An 18,441-nucleotide genomic window follows, 5' to 3' on the forward strand; every position below is an offset into this window, starting at 1 on the left:
GATCCAACATAATAGTGTGAGAGTCCAGTCCATAGTGGATCTAACATAATAGTGTGAGAGTCCAGTCCATAGTGGATCTAACATAATAGTGTGAGAGTCGAGTCCATAGTTGATACAACATAATAGTGTGAGAGCCTAGTCCATAGTGGATCTAACATAATAGTGAGAGTCCAGTCCATAGTGGATCTAACATAATAGTGTGAGAGTCCAGTCCATAGTGGATCTAACATAATAGTGTGAGAGTCCAGTCCATAGTGGATCTAACATAATAGTGTGAGAGTCCAGTCCATAGTGGACCTAACATAATACTGAGAGTCCAGTCCATAGTGGATCTAACATAATAGTGTGAGAGTCCAGTCCATAGTGGATCTAACATAATAGTGTGAGAGTCCAGTCCATAGTGGATCTAACATAATAGTGTGAGAGTCCAGTCCATAGTGGATCTAACATAATAGTGAGAGTCCAGTCCATAGTGGATCTAACATAATATTGTGAGAGTCCAGTCCATAGTGGATCTAACATAATAGTGAGAGTCCAGTCCATAGTGGATCTAACATAATAGTGTGAGAGTCCAGTCCATAGTGGATCTAACATAATAGTGTGAGAGTCGAGTCCATAGTTGATACAACATAATAGCGTGAGAGTCTAGTCCATAGTGGATCTAACATAATAGTGAGAGTCCAGTCCATAGTTGATCCAACATAATAGTGTGAGAGTCCAGTCCATAGTGGATCTAACATAATAGTGTGAGAGTCCAGTCCATAGTTGATCCAACATAATAGTGTGAGAGTCCAGTCCATAGTGGATCTAACATAATAGTGTGAGAGTCCAGTCCATAGTGGATCTAACATAATACTGAGAGTCCAGTCCATAGTGGATCTAACATAATAGTGTGAGAGTCCAGTCCATAGTGGATCTAACATAATAGTGTGAGAGTCCAGTCCATAGTGGATCTAACATAATAGTGTGAGAGTCCAGTCCATAGTGGATCTAACATAATAGTGTGAGAGTCGAGTCCATAGTGGATCTAACATAATAGTGAGAGTCCAGTCCATAGTTGATCCAACATAATAGTGTGAGAGTCCAGTCCATAGTGGATCTAACATAATAGTGTGAGAGTCCAGTCCATAGTGGATCTAACATAATAGTGAGAGTCCAGTCCATAGTTGATCCAACATAATAGTGTGAGAGTCCAGTCCATAGTGGATCTAACATAATACTGAGAGTCCAGTCCATAGTGGATCTAACATAATAGTGTGAGAGTCCAGTCCATAGTGGATCTAACATAATAGTGTGAGAGTCCAGTCCATAGTTGATACAACATAATAGTGTGAGAGTCTAGTCCGTAGTGGATCTAACATAATAGTGAGAGTCCAGTCCATAGTTGATCCAACATAATAGTGTGAGAGTCCAGTCCATAGTGGATCTAACATAATAGTGTGAGAGTCCAGTCCATAGTTGATACAACATAATAGTGTGAGAGTCTAATCCGTAGTGGATCTAACATAATAGTGAGAGTCCAGTCCATAGTGGATCTAACATAATAGTGTGAGAGTCCAGTCCATAGTGGATCTAACATAATAGTGTGAGAGTCCAGTCCATAGTGGATCTAACATAATAGTGTGAGAGTCCAGTCCATAGTGGATCTAACATAATAGTGTGAGAGTCCAGTCCATAGTGGATCTAACATAATACTGAGAGTCCAGTCCATAGTGGATCTAACATAATAGTGTGAGAGTCCAGTCCATAGTGGATCTAACATAATAGTGTGAGAGTCCAGTCCATAGTGGATCTAACATAATAGTGTGAGAGTCCAGTCCATAGTGGATCTAACATAATAGTGTGAGAGTCGAGTCCATAGTGGATCTAACATAATAGTGAGAGTCCAGTCCATAGTTGATCCAACATAATAGTGTGAGAGTCCAGTCCATAGTGGATCTAACATAATAGTGTGAGAGTCCAGTCCATAGTGGATCTAACATAATAGTGAGAGTCCAGTCCATAGTTGATCCAACATAATAGTGTGAGAGTCCAGTCCATAGTGGATCTAACATAATACTGAGAGTCCAGTCCATAGTGGATCTAACATAATAGTGTGAGAGTCCAGTCCATAGTGGATCTAACATAATAGTGTGAGAGTCCAGTCCATAGTTGATACAACATAATAGTGTGAGAGTCTAGTCCGTAGTGGATCTAACATAATAGTGAGAGTCCAGTCCATAGTTGATCCAACATAATAGTGTGAGAGTCCAGTCCATAGTGGATCTAACATAATAGTGTGAGAGTCCAGTCCATAGTTGATACAACATAATAGTGTGAGAGTCTAGTCCGTAGTGGATCTAACATAATAGTGAGAGTCCAGTCCATAGTGGATCTAACATAATAGTGTGAGAGTCCAGTCCATAGTGGATCTAACATAATAGTGTGAGAGTCCAGTCCATAGTGGATCTAACATAATAGTGTGAGAGTCCAGTCCATAGTGGATCTAACATAATAGTGTGAGAGTCCAGTCCATAGTGGATCTAACATAATACTGAGAGTCCAGTCCATAGTGGATCTAACATAATAGTGTGAGAGTCCAGTCCATAGTGGATCTAACATAATAGTGTGAGAGTCCAGTCCATAGTGGATCTAACATAATAGTGTGAGAGTCCAGTCCATAGTGGATCTAACATAATAGTGTGAGAGTCGAGTCCATAGTGGATCTAACATAATAGTGAGAGTCCAGTCCATAGTTGATCCAACATAATAGTGTGAGAGTCCAGTCCATAGTGGATCTAACATAATAGTGTGAGAGTCCAGTCCATAGTGGATCTAACATAATAGTGAGAGTCCAGTCCATAGTTGATCCAACATAATAGTGTGAGAGTCCAGTCCATAGTGGATCTAACATAATAGTGAGAGTCCAGTCCATAGTGGATCTAACATAATACTGAGAGTCCAGTCCATAGTGGATCTAACATAATAGTGTGAGAGTCCAGTCCATAGTGGATCTAACATAATACTGAGAGTCCAGTCCATAGTGGATCTAACATAATAGTGTGAGAGTCCAGTCCATAGTGGATCTAACATAATAGTGTGAGAGTCCAGTCCATAGTTGATACAACATAATAGTGTGAGAGTCTAGTCCGTAGTGGATCTAACATAATAGTGAGAGTCCAGTCCATAGTTGATCCAACATAATAGTGTGAGAGTCCAGTCCATAGTGGATCTAACATAATAGTGTGAGAGTCCAGTCCATAGTTGATACAACATAATAGTGTGAGAGTCTAGTCCGTAGTGGATCTAACATAATAGTGAGAGTCCAGTCCATAGTGGATCTAACATAATAGTGTGAGAGTCCAGTCCATAGTGGATCTAACATAATAGTGTGAGAGTCCAGTCCATAGTGGATCTAACATAATAGTGTGAGAGTCCAGTCCATAGTCCACTTTGAGCAGCAAGAAAGTACAGACAAACTGTACTTTATCGCAATGAACCGTGACAAAATTTGCGCGCATAAAAAAACGCAGACTGTTACCATAGAAACCGTTTCCCAGATTGGAGTGTTTTTTATACCCGATGACTTTGGCTCTGTTTTCATGCCATACTTTTTGTACTTGCACCTTTTTGTAGCAGGAGCAAACAGCCAATAAGTAGCATTTTGAAGTGTGCTGGAGCCTACTGTATTGTGTACGAGGGTAAATATAGTGGAGACTGGAAAAGTGTGCTGGAGCCTACTGTACTGTGTACGAGGGTAAATATTGTGGAGACTGGAAAAGTGTGCTGGAGCCTACTGTAATTGTGTACGAGGGTAGATATTGTGGAGACTGGAAAAGTGTGCTGGAGCCTACTGTAATTGTGTACGAGGGTAAATATTGTGGAGACTGGACAAGTGTGCTGGAGCCTACTGTACTGTGTACGAGGGTAAATATTGTGGAGACTGGACAAGTGTGCTGGAGCCTACTGTACTGTGTACGAGGGTAAATATAGTGGAGACTGGACAAGTGTGCTGGAGCCTACTGTACTGTGTACGAGGGTAAATATAGTGGAGACTGGAAAAGTGTGCTGGAGCCTACTGTACTGTGTACGAGGGTAAATATTGTGGAGACTGGACAAGTGTGCTGGAGCCTACTGTAATTGTGTACGAGGGTAGATATTGTGGAGACTGGAAAAGTGTGCTGGAGCCTACTGTACTGTGTACGAGGGTAAATATTGTGGAGACTGGAAAAGTGTGCTGGAGCCTACTGTACTGTGTACGAGGGTAAATATTGTGGAGACTGGACAAGTGTGCTGGAGCCTACTGTACTGTGTACGAGGGTAAATATAGTGGAGACTGGAAAAGTGTGCTGGAGCCTACTGTACTGTGTACGAGGGTAAATATTGTGGAGACTGGACAAGTGTGCTGGAGCCTACTGTACTGTGTACGAGGGTAAATATAGTGGAGACTGGAAAAGTGTGCTGGAGCCTACTGTACTGTGTACGAGGGTAAATATTGTGGAGACTGGAAAAGTGTGCTGGAGCCTACTGTAATTGTGTACGAGGGTAGATATTGTGGAGACTGGAAAAGTGTGCTGGAGCCTACTGTACTGTGTACGAGGGTAAATATTGTGGAGACTGGAAAAGTGTGCTGGAGCCTACTGTAATTGTGTACGAGGGTAAATATTGTGGAGACTGGAAAAGTGTGCTGGAGCCTACTGTAATTGTGTACGAGGGTAGATATTGTGGAGACTGGAAAAGTGTGCTGGAGCCTACTGTAATTGTGTACGAGGGTAAATATTGTGGAGACTGGAAAAGTGTGCTGGAGCCTACTGTACTGTGTACGAGGGTAAATATTGTGGAGACTGGACAAGTGTGCTGGAGCCTACTGTAATTGTGTACGAGGGTAAATATTGTGGAGACTGGACAAGTGTGCTGGAGCCTACTGTACTGTGTACGAGGGTAAATATAGTGGAGACTGGAAAAGTGTGCTGGAGCCTACTGTACTGTGTACGAGGGTAAATATAGTGGAGACTGGAAAAGTGTGCTGGAGCCTACTGTACTGTGTACGAGGGTAAATATTGTGGAGACTGGAAAAGTGTGCTGGAGCCTACTGTAATTGTGTACGAGGGTAGATATTGTGGAGACTGGAAAAGTGTGCTGGAGCCTACTGTAATTGTGTACGAGGGTAAATATAGTGGAGACTGGAAAAGTGTGCTGGAGCCTACTGTACTGTGTACGAGGGTAAATATTGTGGAGACTGGAAAAGTGTGCTGGAGCCTACTGTACTGTGTACGAGGGTAAATATAGTGGAGACTGGAAAAGTGTGCTGGAGCCTACTGTACTGTGTACGAGGGTAAATATTGTGGAGACTGGAAAAGTGTGCTGGAGCCTACTGTAATTGTGTACGAGGGTAGATATTGTGGAGACTGGACAAGTGTGCTGGAGCCTACTGTACTGTGTACGAGGGTAAATATTGTGGAGACTGGAAAAGTGTGCTGGAGCCTACTGTACTGTGTACGAGGGTAAATATTGTGGGGACTGGAAAAGTGTGCTGGAGCCTACTGTAATTGTGTACGAGGGTAAATATTGTGGAGACTGGAAAAGTGTGCTGGAGCCTACTGTACTGTGTACGAGGGTAAATATAGTGGAGACTGGAAAAGTGTGCTGGAGCCTACTGTACTGTGTACGAGGGTAAATATTGTGGAGACTGGAAAAGTGTGCTGGAGCCTACTGTAATTGTGTACGAGGGTAGATATTGTGGAGACTGGAAAAGTGTGCTGGACCCTACTGTACTGTGTACGAGGGTAAATATTGTGGAGACTGGACAAGTGTGCTGGAGCCTACTGTACTGTGTACGAGGGTAAATATAGTGGAGACTGGAAAAGTGTGCTGGAGCCTACTGTACTGTGTACAAGGGTAAATATTGTGGAGACTGGAAAAGTGTGCTGGAGCCTACTGTAATTGTGTACGAGGGTAAATATAGTGGAGACTGGACAAGTGTGCTGGAGCCTACTGTAATTGTGTACGAGGGTAAATATTGTGGAGACTGGAAAAGTGTGCTGGAGCCTACTGTACTGTGTACGAGGGTAAATATTGTGGAGACTGGACAAGTGTGCTGGAGCCTACTGTACTGTGTACGAGGGTAAATATAGTGGAGACTGGACAAGTGTGCTGGAGCCTACTGTACTGTGTACGAGGGTAAATATTGTGGAGACTGGAAAAGTGTGCTGGAGCCTACTGTAATTGTGTACGAGGGTAAATATTGTGGAGACTGGAAAAGTGTGCTGGAGCCTACTGTACTGTGTACGAGGGTAAATATTGTGGAGACTGGACAAGTGTGCTGGAGCCTACTGTACTGTGTACGAGGGTAAATATAGTGGAGACTGGAAAAGTGTGCTGGAGCCTACTGTACTGTGTACGAGGGTAAATATTGTGGAGACTGGAAAAGTGTGCTGGAGCCTACTGTAATTGTGTACGAGGGTAGATATTGTGGAGACTGGAAAAGTGTGCTGGAGCCTACTGTACTGTGTACGAGGGTAAATATTGTGGAGACTGGACAAGTGTGCTGGAGCCTACTGTACTGTGTACGAGGGTAAATATTGTGGAGACTGGAAAAGTGTGCTGGAGCCTACTGTACTGTGTATGAGGGTAAATATTGTGGAGACTGGAAAAGTGTGCTGGAGCCTACTGTACTGTGTACGAGGGTAAATATTGTGGAGACTGGAAAAGTGTGCTGGAGCCTACTGTAATTGTGTACGAGGGTAGATATTGTGGAGACTGGAAAAGTGTGCTGGAGCCTACTGTAATTGTGTACGAGGGTAAATATTGTGGAGACTGGAAAAATGTGCTGGAGCCTACTGTAATTGTGTACGAGGGTAGATATTGTGGAGACTGGAAAAGTGTGCTGGAGCCTACTGTAATTGTGTACGAGGGTAAATATAGTGGAGACTGGAAAAGTGTGCTGGAGCCTACTGTACTGTGTACGAGGGTAAATATTGTGGAGACTGGACAAGTGTGCTGGAGCCTACTGTAATTGTGTACGAGGGTAGATATTATGGAGACTGGAAAAGTGTGCTGGAGCCTACTGTACTGTGTACGAGGGTAAATATTGTGGAGACTGGAAAAGTGTGCTGGAGCCTACTGTAATTGTGTACGAGGGTAGATATTATGGAGACTGGAAAAGTGTGCTGGAGCCTACTGTACTGTGTACGAGGGTAAATATAGTGGAGACTGGAAAAGTGTGCTGGAGCCTACTGTACTGTGTACGAGGGTAAATATTGTGGAGACTGGACAAGTGCTGGAGCCTACTGTACTGTGTACGAGGGTAGATATTGTGGAGACTGGAAAAATGTGCTGGAGCCTACTGTAATTGTGTACGAGGGTAAATATAGTGGAGACTGGAAAAGTGTGCTGGAGCCTACTGTACTGTGTACGAGGGTAAATATTGTGGAGACTGGACAAGTGTGCTGGAGCCTACTGTACTGTGTACGAGGGTAAATATAGTGGAGACTGGAAAAGTGTGCTGGAGCCTACTGTACTGTGTACGAGGGTAAATATTGTGGAGACTGGAAAAGTGTGCTGGAGCCTACTGTAATTGTGTACGAGGGTAGATATTGTGGAGACTGGAAAAGTGTGCTGGAGCCTACTGTACTGTGTACGAGGGTAAATATTGTGGAGACTGGAAAAGTGTGCTGGAGCCTACTGTAATTGTGTACGAGGGTAAATATTGTGGAGACTGGAAAAGTGTGCTGGAGCCTACTGTAATTGTGTACGAGGGTAGATATTGTGGAGACTGGAAAAGTGTGCTGGAGCCTACTGTAATTGTGTACGAGGGTAAATATTGTGGAGACTGGAAAAGTGTGCTGGAGCCTACTGTACTGTGTACGAGGGTAAATATTGTGGAGACTGGACAAGTGTGCTGGAGCCTACTGTAATTGTGTACGAGGGTAAATATTGTGGAGACTGGACAAGTGTGCTGGAGCCTACTGTACTGTGTACGAGGGTAAATATAGTGGAGACTGGAAAAGTGTGCTGGAGCCTACTGTACTGTGTACGAGGGTAAATATAGTGGAGACTGGAAAAGTGTGCTGGAGCCTACTGTACTGTGTACGAGGGTAAATATTGTGGAGACTGGAAAAGTGTGCTGGAGCCTACTGTAATTGTGTACGAGGGTAGATATTGTGGAGACTGGAAAAGTGTGCTGGAGCCTACTGTAATTGTGTACGAGGGTAAATATAGTGGAGACTGGAAAAGTGTGCTGGAGCCTACTGTACTGTGTACGAGGGTAAATATTGTGGAGACTGGAAAAGTGTGCTGGAGCCTACTGTACTGTGTACGAGGGTAAATATAGTGGAGACTGGAAAAGTGTGCTGGAGCCTACTGTACTGTGTACGAGGGTAAATATTGTGGAGACTGGAAAAGTGTGCTGGAGCCTACTGTAATTGTGTACGAGGGTAGATATTGTGGAGACTGGACAAGTGTGCTGGAGCCTACTGTACTGTGTACGAGGGTAAATATTGTGGAGACTGGAAAAGTGTGCTGGAGCCTACTGTACTGTGTACGAGGGTAAATATTGTGGGGACTGGAAAAGTGTGCTGGAGCCTACTGTAATTGTGTACGAGGGTAAATATTGTGGAGACTGGAAAAGTGTGCTGGAGCCTACTGTACTGTGTACGAGGGTAAATATAGTGGAGACTGGAAAAGTGTGCTGGAGCCTACTGTACTGTGTACGAGGGTAAATATTGTGGAGACTGGAAAAGTGTGCTGGAGCCTACTGTAATTGTGTACGAGGGTAGATATTGTGGAGACTGGAAAAGTGTGCTGGACCCTACTGTACTGTGTACGAGGGTAAATATTGTGGAGACTGGACAAGTGTGCTGGAGCCTACTGTACTGTGTACGAGGGTAAATATAGTGGAGACTGGAAAAGTGTGCTGGAGCCTACTGTACTGTGTACAAGGGTAAATATTGTGGAGACTGGAAAAGTGTGCTGGAGCCTACTGTAATTGTGTACGAGGGTAAATATAGTGGAGACTGGACAAGTGTGCTGGAGCCTACTGTAATTGTGTACGAGGGTAAATATTGTGGAGACTGGAAAAGTGTGCTGGAGCCTACTGTACTGTGTACGAGGGTAAATATTGTGGAGACTGGACAAGTGTGCTGGAGCCTACTGTACTGTGTACGAGGGTAAATATAGTGGAGACTGGACAAGTGTGCTGGAGCCTACTGTACTGTGTACGAGGGTAAATATTGTGGAGACTGGAAAAGTGTGCTGGAGCCTACTGTAATTGTGTACGAGGGTAAATATTGTGGAGACTGGAAAAGTGTGCTGGAGCCTACTGTACTGTGTACGAGGGTAAATATTGTGGAGACTGGACAAGTGTGCTGGAGCCTACTGTACTGTGTACGAGGGTAAATATAGTGGAGACTGGAAAAGTGTGCTGGAGCCTACTGTACTGTGTACGAGGGTAAATATTGTGGAGACTGGAAAAGTGTGCTGGAGCCTACTGTAATTGTGTACGAGGGTAGATATTGTGGAGACTGGAAAAGTGTGCTGGAGCCTACTGTACTGTGTACGAGGGTAAATATTGTGGAGACTGGACAAGTGTGCTGGAGCCTACTGTACTGTGTACGAGGGTAAATATTGTGGAGACTGGAAAAGTGTGCTGGAGCCTACTGTACTGTGTATGAGGGTAAATATTGTGGAGACTGGAAAAGTGTGCTGGAGCCTACTGTACTGTGTACGAGGGTAAATATTGTGGAGACTGGAAAAGTGTGCTGGAGCCTACTGTAATTGTGTACGAGGGTAGATATTGTGGAGACTGGAAAAGTGTGCTGGAGCCTACTGTAATTGTGTACGAGGGTAAATATTGTGGAGACTGGAAAAATGTGCTGGAGCCTACTGTAATTGTGTACGAGGGTAGATATTGTGGAGACTGGAAAAGTGTGCTGGAGCCTACTGTAATTGTGTACGAGGGTAAATATAGTGGAGACTGGAAAAGTGTGCTGGAGCCTACTGTACTGTGTACGAGGGTAAATATTGTGGAGACTGGACAAGTGTGCTGGAGCCTACTGTAATTGTGTACGAGGGTAGATATTATGGAGACTGGAAAAGTGTGCTGGAGCCTACTGTACTGTGTACGAGGGTAAATATTGTGGAGACTGGAAAAGTGTGCTGGAGCCTACTGTAATTGTGTACGAGGGTAGATATTATGGAGACTGGAAAAGTGTGCTGGAGCCTACTGTACTGTGTACGAGGGTAAATATAGTGGAGACTGGAAAAGTGTGCTGGAGCCTACTGTACTGTGTACGAGGGTAAATATTGTGGAGACTGGACAAGTGCTGGAGCCTACTGTACTGTGTACGAGGGTAGATATTGTGGAGACTGGAAAAATGTGCTGGAGCCTACTGTAATTGTGTACGAGGGTAAATATTGTGGAGACTGGACAAGTGTGCTGGAGCCTACTGTACTGTGTACGAGGGTAAATACAAGGAGCTCCCGAGTTGCGGCTGCCATCTTTTCTTCGTACTGAGCTTACACCACCATCAGAAGCCATTTAACAAGACCCTTGGTCACAAATATAATAAATATCATCAAAGACGTCAATCATTTGTCAAGGACAGGTCCTGATCCATTGAGGACTTGGCATCTGTCTTTGGACTGGGGTCCAACATTTTTATGACTCCTGATTTAGAAGATGAAGCGTATCCACTGAAACATCAAGATGACGTTGTGTTGCAGACTTACATAGTCAATGACCAGATCATTCTTTTCTTCTTCACCTCTCAGCTTACGAACCAGCATCTGAACAAAGTCCTGGAAGGTGGTAGCCATGTAAACATCCTCATTTTGAAGGAGGACACCAGCCCGCTGCTTCACTTCCTCCACCAACCTAAGTTCAGAAGCTACTGATTAGTTCACAAGTCACGTCATGTTTCATTAACATCATCTACACATGGAGCACTTCTACAAACACATCTTCTAATCTAGACAAAAAAGAGCAGTAGTATTCTTTCAATGTGGTGGTAGTGTGATGTCATTTGTGATGAAATAAAAAGGCTAACAACATATTTATGGACAAACCTTTGTGGTTAAATTCCTTATTCGTATCAATATTTCACCTAAATAGTAAAGGTTCTGCATTTACAGGTAAAAGCCAGTAAATTAGAATATTTAGAAAAACTTGATTTATTTCAGTAATTGCATTCAAAAGGTGTAACTTGTACATTATATTTATTCATTGCACACAGACTGATGCATTCAAATGTTTATTTCATTTAATTTTGATGATTTGAAGTGGCAACAAATGAAAATCCAAAATTCCGTGTGTCACAAAATTAGAGTATTACTTAAGGCTAATACAAAAAAGGGATTTTTAGAAATGTTGGCCAACTGAAAAGTATGAAAATGAAAAATATGAGCATGTACAATACTCAATACTTGGTTGGAGCTCCTTTTGCCTCAATTACTGCGTTAATGCGGCGTGGCATGGAGTCGATGAGTTTCTGGCACTGCTCAGGTGTTATGAGAGCCCAGGTTGCTCTGATAGTGGCCTTCAACTCTTCTGCGTTTTTGGGTCTGGCATTCTGCATCTTCCTTTTCACAATACCCCACAGATTTTCTATGGGGCTAAGGTCAGGGGAGTTGGCGGGCCAATTTAGAACAGAAATACCATGGTCCGTAAACCAGGCACGGGTAGATTTTGCGCTGTGTGCAGGCGCCAAGTCCTGTTGGAACTTGAAATCTCCATCTCCATAGAGCAGGTCAGCAGCAGGAAGCATGAAGTGCTCTAAAACTTGCTGGTAGACGGCTGCGTTGACCCTGGATCTCAGGAAACAGAGTGGACCGACACCAGCAGATGACATGGCACCCCAAACCATCACCCAACCATGCAAATTTTGCATTTCCTTTGGAAATCGAGGTCCCAGAGTCTGGAGGAAGACAGGAGAGGCACAGGATCCACGTTGCCTGAAGTCTAGTGTAAAGTTTCCACCATCAGTGATGGTTTGGGGTGCCATGTCATCTGCTGGTGTCGGTCCACTCTGTTTCCTGAGATCCAGGGTCAACGCAGCCGTCTACCAGCAAGTTTTAGAGCACTTCATGCTTCCTGCTGCTGACCTGCATTTTGGATTTTCATTTGTTGCCACTTCAAATCATCAAAATTAAATGAAATAAACATTTGAATGCATCAGTCTGTGTGCAATGAATAAATATAATGTACAAGTTACACCTTTTGAATGCAATTACTGAAATAAATCAAGTTTTTCAAAATATTCTAATTTACTGGCTTTTACCTGTATATACAACTTTACTATACCTGGAATCATTCTCAAAGCGCTTCACATCACACACACATTCACACATTCACACACACATTCACCCATTCACACACACACACATTCACCCATTCACACACACATTCACCCATTCACACACACATTCACCCATTCACACACACATTCATCCATTCACACACACATTCATCCATTCACACACACACACATTCACCCATTCACACACACATTCACCCATTCACACACACATTCAGACACTGAGGGCGGGCGCTAGAGATGCGCAGATAGGCAATTATTTCATCCGCAACCGCATCACAAAAGTCGTCAACCATCCGCCATCCACCCGAACTAACATTTAATCAAAACCGCACCCGCCCGTTGTTATATATCTAATATAGACGATGCAAGGCATTAGTGACGTTATAAAGCTTTTGCCTGTTAAAGAAAGGAGACTGATCCAATGCAGCAGAGACATTCAATGCGTGCCACGCTGTCACGGCCCAGACGCACACCAGTGCGCAATCATCTGGGAGCCGCGCTGAGCGCACCTCCAAGCGCGCTCGCGCCACTCAAACTGCTGCAGGCAGCTGCGTTCTATCTTGTTTTAACATCCTGTGGCACTCTTCTGGAATCACGGCGGACGAAACTGCTCATGCTCAGGGTGTTTGTGGAGATTCGGGGTTTTGCACAAATGTGATGCACCATGTTAGATGTCCCGGTTTTGTGACTGTCGTAGACATAAACAGCGTCGCAGCTCTTGCAAATCACATAGCCAGCATTACTATCATCCTGATTTACAACCTCGTAAAAACGAGTCCACGCTGAACTTTTCTGGCCTTTTTTTCCCCTGGTCTTTAGTATTCCCTTTTTTAGTTTGTCGCGTACCACGTTTGCTGCCGGCGTTGCCATCTCTTTTTTTTTTCTTCTTCTGTTGTGGCATATGCTGCAGGTGCCTGCTCGTTTTTCGTATGTGGGTAACAACATTTAACTATGTATATATATTTCCCAATTGGTTTAACTGCCACCCGCCTGAATCTATTTAAAATCTAATTTTTTTTTTATTTGAACCTTCCGACCCGACCCGCGGATAAAATCTAATTTTTTTTTATTTCAACCGCCCGACCCGCGGATAATCCGCGAACTCCGCGGTTGTGTCGCAAACCGCGCATCTCTAGCGGACGCTAACCACGAGCCATCAGGAGCAAGGGTGAAGTGAAGGACACAACATGGATTCAGCTAGTATCAGTTTTGTTGTGGCAATTCTCAAAACAGACTTTTGCCTAATCTTGTTCCAATATTTGGCGGAGCGGATTAAAAAGAGCAACCGGCCAGATGTGGCCCCCAGGCCGTAGTTTGCCCATCAAACCCTGCTTTGTATGTGTAAATATTGTAATATGCAACTAGAATGATATGACACATGTTTTGAGAGTGTACAGTAGTTCTCGCTTGTGTGCTTAGCTGTTGTGTAGCTGCTGGCTCCTACAGCTTACAGTATAGAATACAAGGTTTACCTTTTGTAAACGACTTGACTTAAATACAAGAAAAGAGCAACATTCGGTGCTTGCTGGAGGATGTTCAGATGTTAACCAGCTTTGCACAAGTAAACACAGGACTGCTTGTTTCGGAAATGATATCACAGATAAGCAGGTATCATTCGATATACTTGTTTTATTGGTAATATCAAACTGATATCAATATCGGATAAGGGTACCCCTAATAGGCAGGTTCCACTGTACCATATTGCATACTTGCCAACCTTGAGACCTCCGATTTCGGGAGGTGGGGTGAGGGGGGTGGGGGTGGGCGTGGTCGGGGTGGGATGGGGGCGTGGCTAAAAGGGGAGGAGTATATTTACAGCCAGAATTCACCAAATCAAGTATTTCATATATATATAGATAATATATATATATATATATATATATATATATATATATATATATATATATATATATATATATATATATGTATATACGTATATATATATATGTATTTTATTATATATATATATATACATATATATATATTTATTTTATTATATATATATATATATATATATATATATATATATATATATATATATATATATATATATATATATATGTATATATATATATACAATATATAAAATAAATACTTGAATTTCAGTGTTCATTTATTTACACATATACACACACATAACACTCATCTACTCATTGTTGAGTTAAGGGTTGAATTGTCCATCCTTGTTCTATTCTCTGTCACTATTTTTCGAACCATGCTGAACACCCTCTCTGATGATGCATTGCTGCGTGGCACGCACAAAAGTGCTTTCATCAAATGCACTAGATGGCAGTATTGTCCTGTTTAAGAGTGTCACAACATTGCTGTTTACGGCAGACGAACTGCTTTACGGTAGACGAAAACGTGACTGCTGTTGTTGTGTGTTGTTACCGCGCTGGGAGGACGTTAATGAAACTGCCTAACAATAAACCCACATAAGAAACCAAGAACTCGCCCTCCATCATTCTACAGTTATAACGTCATTGGGCAGGCACGCTGTTTATATTGTGGGTTAATACTCAAATAAAATATTTGTTATTATGGACCTGAGTCCACCTGAATTTCGGGAGAAAATTTGTCCTGGGAGGTTTTCGGGAGAGGCGCTGAATTTCGGGAGTGTCCCGGAAAATCCGGGAGGGTTGGCAAGTATGCCATATTGTCAGATCAAATATTCTTCAAATACATCATCCCTGTGCACAAATCTGTCCAATCACAAAAAGCCCTTGAAGATATCGTGCCTTCACCCTTGGTGTGTGCTTCCAACTGACCTGACCACATCCATAGAAGCAGCTCCACACTTGAAAAAGTCAGTGTTGTCCTCGATGACTGCAACGTTGCTGAGGATGCCCTTCCAGATGTTCTGTGATGAAAAAGAAGGACCAATAATGCTGAGGCATGGAGACAAAAAGAAGGTGAATTGATGGGAAAAAGTGCAATAAATAAATAACTTGCCTTCATCTCCTCCACAATGCTTTGTTCGCTGTCAGTTAATTCCACACGCTGAGTTTCACCACTAGAAAAGTAATTTGACGCGGCGATCATTTTTCCATCTTCAAACTGCAAATTCTTCACCAGGACCTGGAAAAGAACCCAGAATCATGCATTAGTAACAGCATGGGACTATTCCATCAAGTACAGTACATACAGTACTACTCACTGCTTTCCCATCACTTCCATGTAGAACAAGACCATTCTTTGCCACTAAGCTCGGCTTTGATGCTCCCTCTATTTCCAGCGGCTGACCCGGCGGGATTGATCCTTGCAACATTGATGAACCATAAAGGGTGACTGACTGGTGCAGATAGAGAAATGTTACAAGTCAACAGATGAACCATAAAGGGTGACTGACTGGGTGCAGATAGAGAAATGTTACAAGTCAACAGATGAACCATAAAGGGTGACTGACTGGGTGCAGATAGAGAAATGTTACAAGTCAACCGATGAACCATAAAGGGTGACTGACTGGGTGCAGATAGAGAAATGCTACAAGTCAACAGATGAACCATAAAGGGTGACTGACTGGGTGTAGATAGAGAAATGTTACAAGTCAACAGATGAACCATAAAGGGTGACTGACTGGGTGCAGATGGAGAAATGTTACAAGTCAACAGATGAACCATAAAGGGTGACTGACTGGTGCAGATAGAGAAATGTTACAAGTCAACAGATGAACCATAAAGGGTGACTGACTGGTGCAGATAGAGAAATGTTACAAGTCAACAGATGAACCATAAAGGGTGACTGACTGGTGCAGATAGAGAAATGTTACAAGTCAACAGATGAACCATAAAGGGTGACTGACTGGGTGCAGATGGAGAAATGTTACAAGTCAACAGATGAACCATAAAGGGTGACTGACTGGGTGCAGATAGAGAAATGTTACAAGTCAACAGATGAACCATAAAGGGTGACTGACTGGGTGCAGATAGAGAAATGTTACAAGTCAACAGATGAACCATAAAGGGTGACTGACTGGTGCAGATAGAGAAATGTTACAAGTCAACAGATGAACCATAAAGGGTGACTGACTGGTGCAGATAGAGAAATGTTACAAGTCAACAGATGAACCATAAAGGGTGACTGACTGGGTGCAGATAGAGAAATGTTACAAGTCAACAGATGAACCATAAAGGGTGACTGACTGGGTGCAGATAGAGAAATGTTACAAGTCAACAGATGAACCATAAAGGGTGACTGACTGGTGCAGATGGAGAAATGTTACAAGTCAACAGATGAACCATAAAGGGTGACTGACTGGGTGCAGATAGAGAAATGTTACAAGTCAACAGATGAACCATAAAGGGTGACTGATGGGTGCAGATAGAGAAATGTTACAAGTCAACAGATGAACCATAAAGGGTGACTGACTGGTGCAGATAGAGAAATGTTACAAGTCAACAGATGAACCATAAAGGGTGACTGACTGGGTGCAGATAGAGAAATGTTACAAGTCAACAGATGAACCATAAAGGGTGACTGACTGGTGCAGATGGAGAAATGTTACAAGTCAACAGAAGAACCATAAAGGGTGACTGACTGGTGCAGATAGAGAAATGTTACAAGTCAACAGAGGAACCATAAAGGGTGACTGACTGGTGCAGATAGAGAAATGTTACAAGTCAACAGATGAACCATAAAGGGTGACTGACTGGGTGCAGATAGAGAAATGTTACAAGTCAACAGATGAACCATAAAGGGTGACTGACTGGTGCAGATGGAGAAATGTTACAAGTCAACAGAAGAACCATAAAGGGTGACTGACTGGTGCAGATAGAGAAATGTTACAAGTCAACAGAGGAACCATAAAGGGTGACTGACTGGTGCAGATAGAGAAATGTTACAAGTCAACAGATGAACCATAAAGGGTGACTGACTGGTGCAGATAGAGAAATGTTACAAGTCAACAGATGAACCATAAAGGGTGACTGACTGGGTGCAGATGGAGAAATGTTACAAGTCAACAGATGAACCATAAAGGGTGACTGACTGGTGCAGATAGAGAAATGTTACAAGTCAACAGATGAACCATAAAGGGTGACTGACTGGGTGCAGATAGAGAAATGTTACAAGTCAACAGATGAACCATAAAGGGTGACTGACTGGGTGCAGATAGAGAAATGTTACAAGTCAACAGATGAACCATAAAGGGTGACTGACTGGTGCAGATAGAGAAATGTTACAAGTCAACAGATGAACCATAAAGGGTGACTGACTGGGTGCAGATAGAGAAATGTTACAAGTCAACAGATGAACCATAAAGGGTGACTGACTGGTGCAGATAGAGAAATGTTACAAGTCAACAGATGAACCATAAAGGGTGACTGACTGGGTGCAGATAGAGAAATGTTACAAGTCAACAGATGAACCATAAAGGGTGACTGACTGGTGCAGATAGAGAAATGTTACAAGTCAACAGAGGAACCATAAAGGGTGACTGACTGGGTGCAGATAGAGAAATGTTACAAGTCAACAGTCTACTGTAGTCATAGTTAAGGATGTACAGGTGAAACTCCAAAAATCTGAATACGGTACATCATTTTCATCCATTTTCTACCGCTTGTCCCTTTCGGGGTCGCGGGGGGTCTAATTAAACCTAAATTGTGAAACTAATATGTACCGTAATACAAAGTCATTACATACAAAGCGAGATATGTCAAGACTTTAGATTAGATCATTTTGATAATCATGGCTTACACTTTTTGAAAATCTAAAATTTTCTGAGATTTTCAATTTGAGGTTTTTTAAACTGTAAGCCATGATTATCAAAATTAGATCAAAATAAGGCTTGACATATCTTCAGTTGCATGTTATGAGCCTATGTCACACATTAGTTCCACTTTGTAAATCTAATTGCTGCAATGAACTAACTTTTGCATGACATTCAAATCTTTTGAGTTTCATCTGAATTGTATATTTGTCGGACTTTATCGATACCAATATCAATATTCCTCATTGATACTTGATACATTGATACCGGTATTCATTGGTACTCGTATCGGTATCATATGTAATTGGTGTCAACAAAGATGTAAACAAATACAGGTAAAAGCCAGTAAATTAGAATATTTTGAAAAACTTGATTTATTTCAGTAATTGCATTCAAAAGGTGTAACTTGTACATTATATTTATTCATTGCACACAGACTGA

General features: G+C 42.6%; 1 protein-coding gene across 2 annotated transcripts in view; it reads right to left on the reverse strand.

The window, feature by feature from the left end:
• The window catches only part of LOC133612220 (mitochondrial 10-formyltetrahydrofolate dehydrogenase-like), a 144,199-nt gene that overhangs the window by 55,526 nt on the left and 70,232 nt on the right, over positions 1-18,441 (reverse strand). For both annotated transcript variants that reach the window (XM_072913998.1, XM_072913999.1), the window contains exons 7-10: positions 15,451-15,585; positions 15,246-15,371; positions 15,062-15,153; positions 10,708-10,852 (exon numbers count right to left, since the gene is read on the reverse strand). In XM_072913998.1, coding sequence (XP_072770099.1) covers positions 10,708-10,852; positions 15,062-15,153; positions 15,246-15,371; positions 15,451-15,585 — 498 coding nt within the window. The remainder of the gene's footprint in view (positions 1-10,707; positions 10,853-15,061; positions 15,154-15,245; positions 15,372-15,450; positions 15,586-18,441) is intronic.

This window comes from Nerophis lumbriciformis, linkage group LG10, assembly GCF_033978685.3.
Source record: "Nerophis lumbriciformis linkage group LG10, RoL_Nlum_v2.1, whole genome shotgun sequence".
NCBI classification, from domain to species: Eukaryota; Metazoa; Chordata; class Actinopteri; order Syngnathiformes; family Syngnathidae; genus Nerophis; species Nerophis lumbriciformis.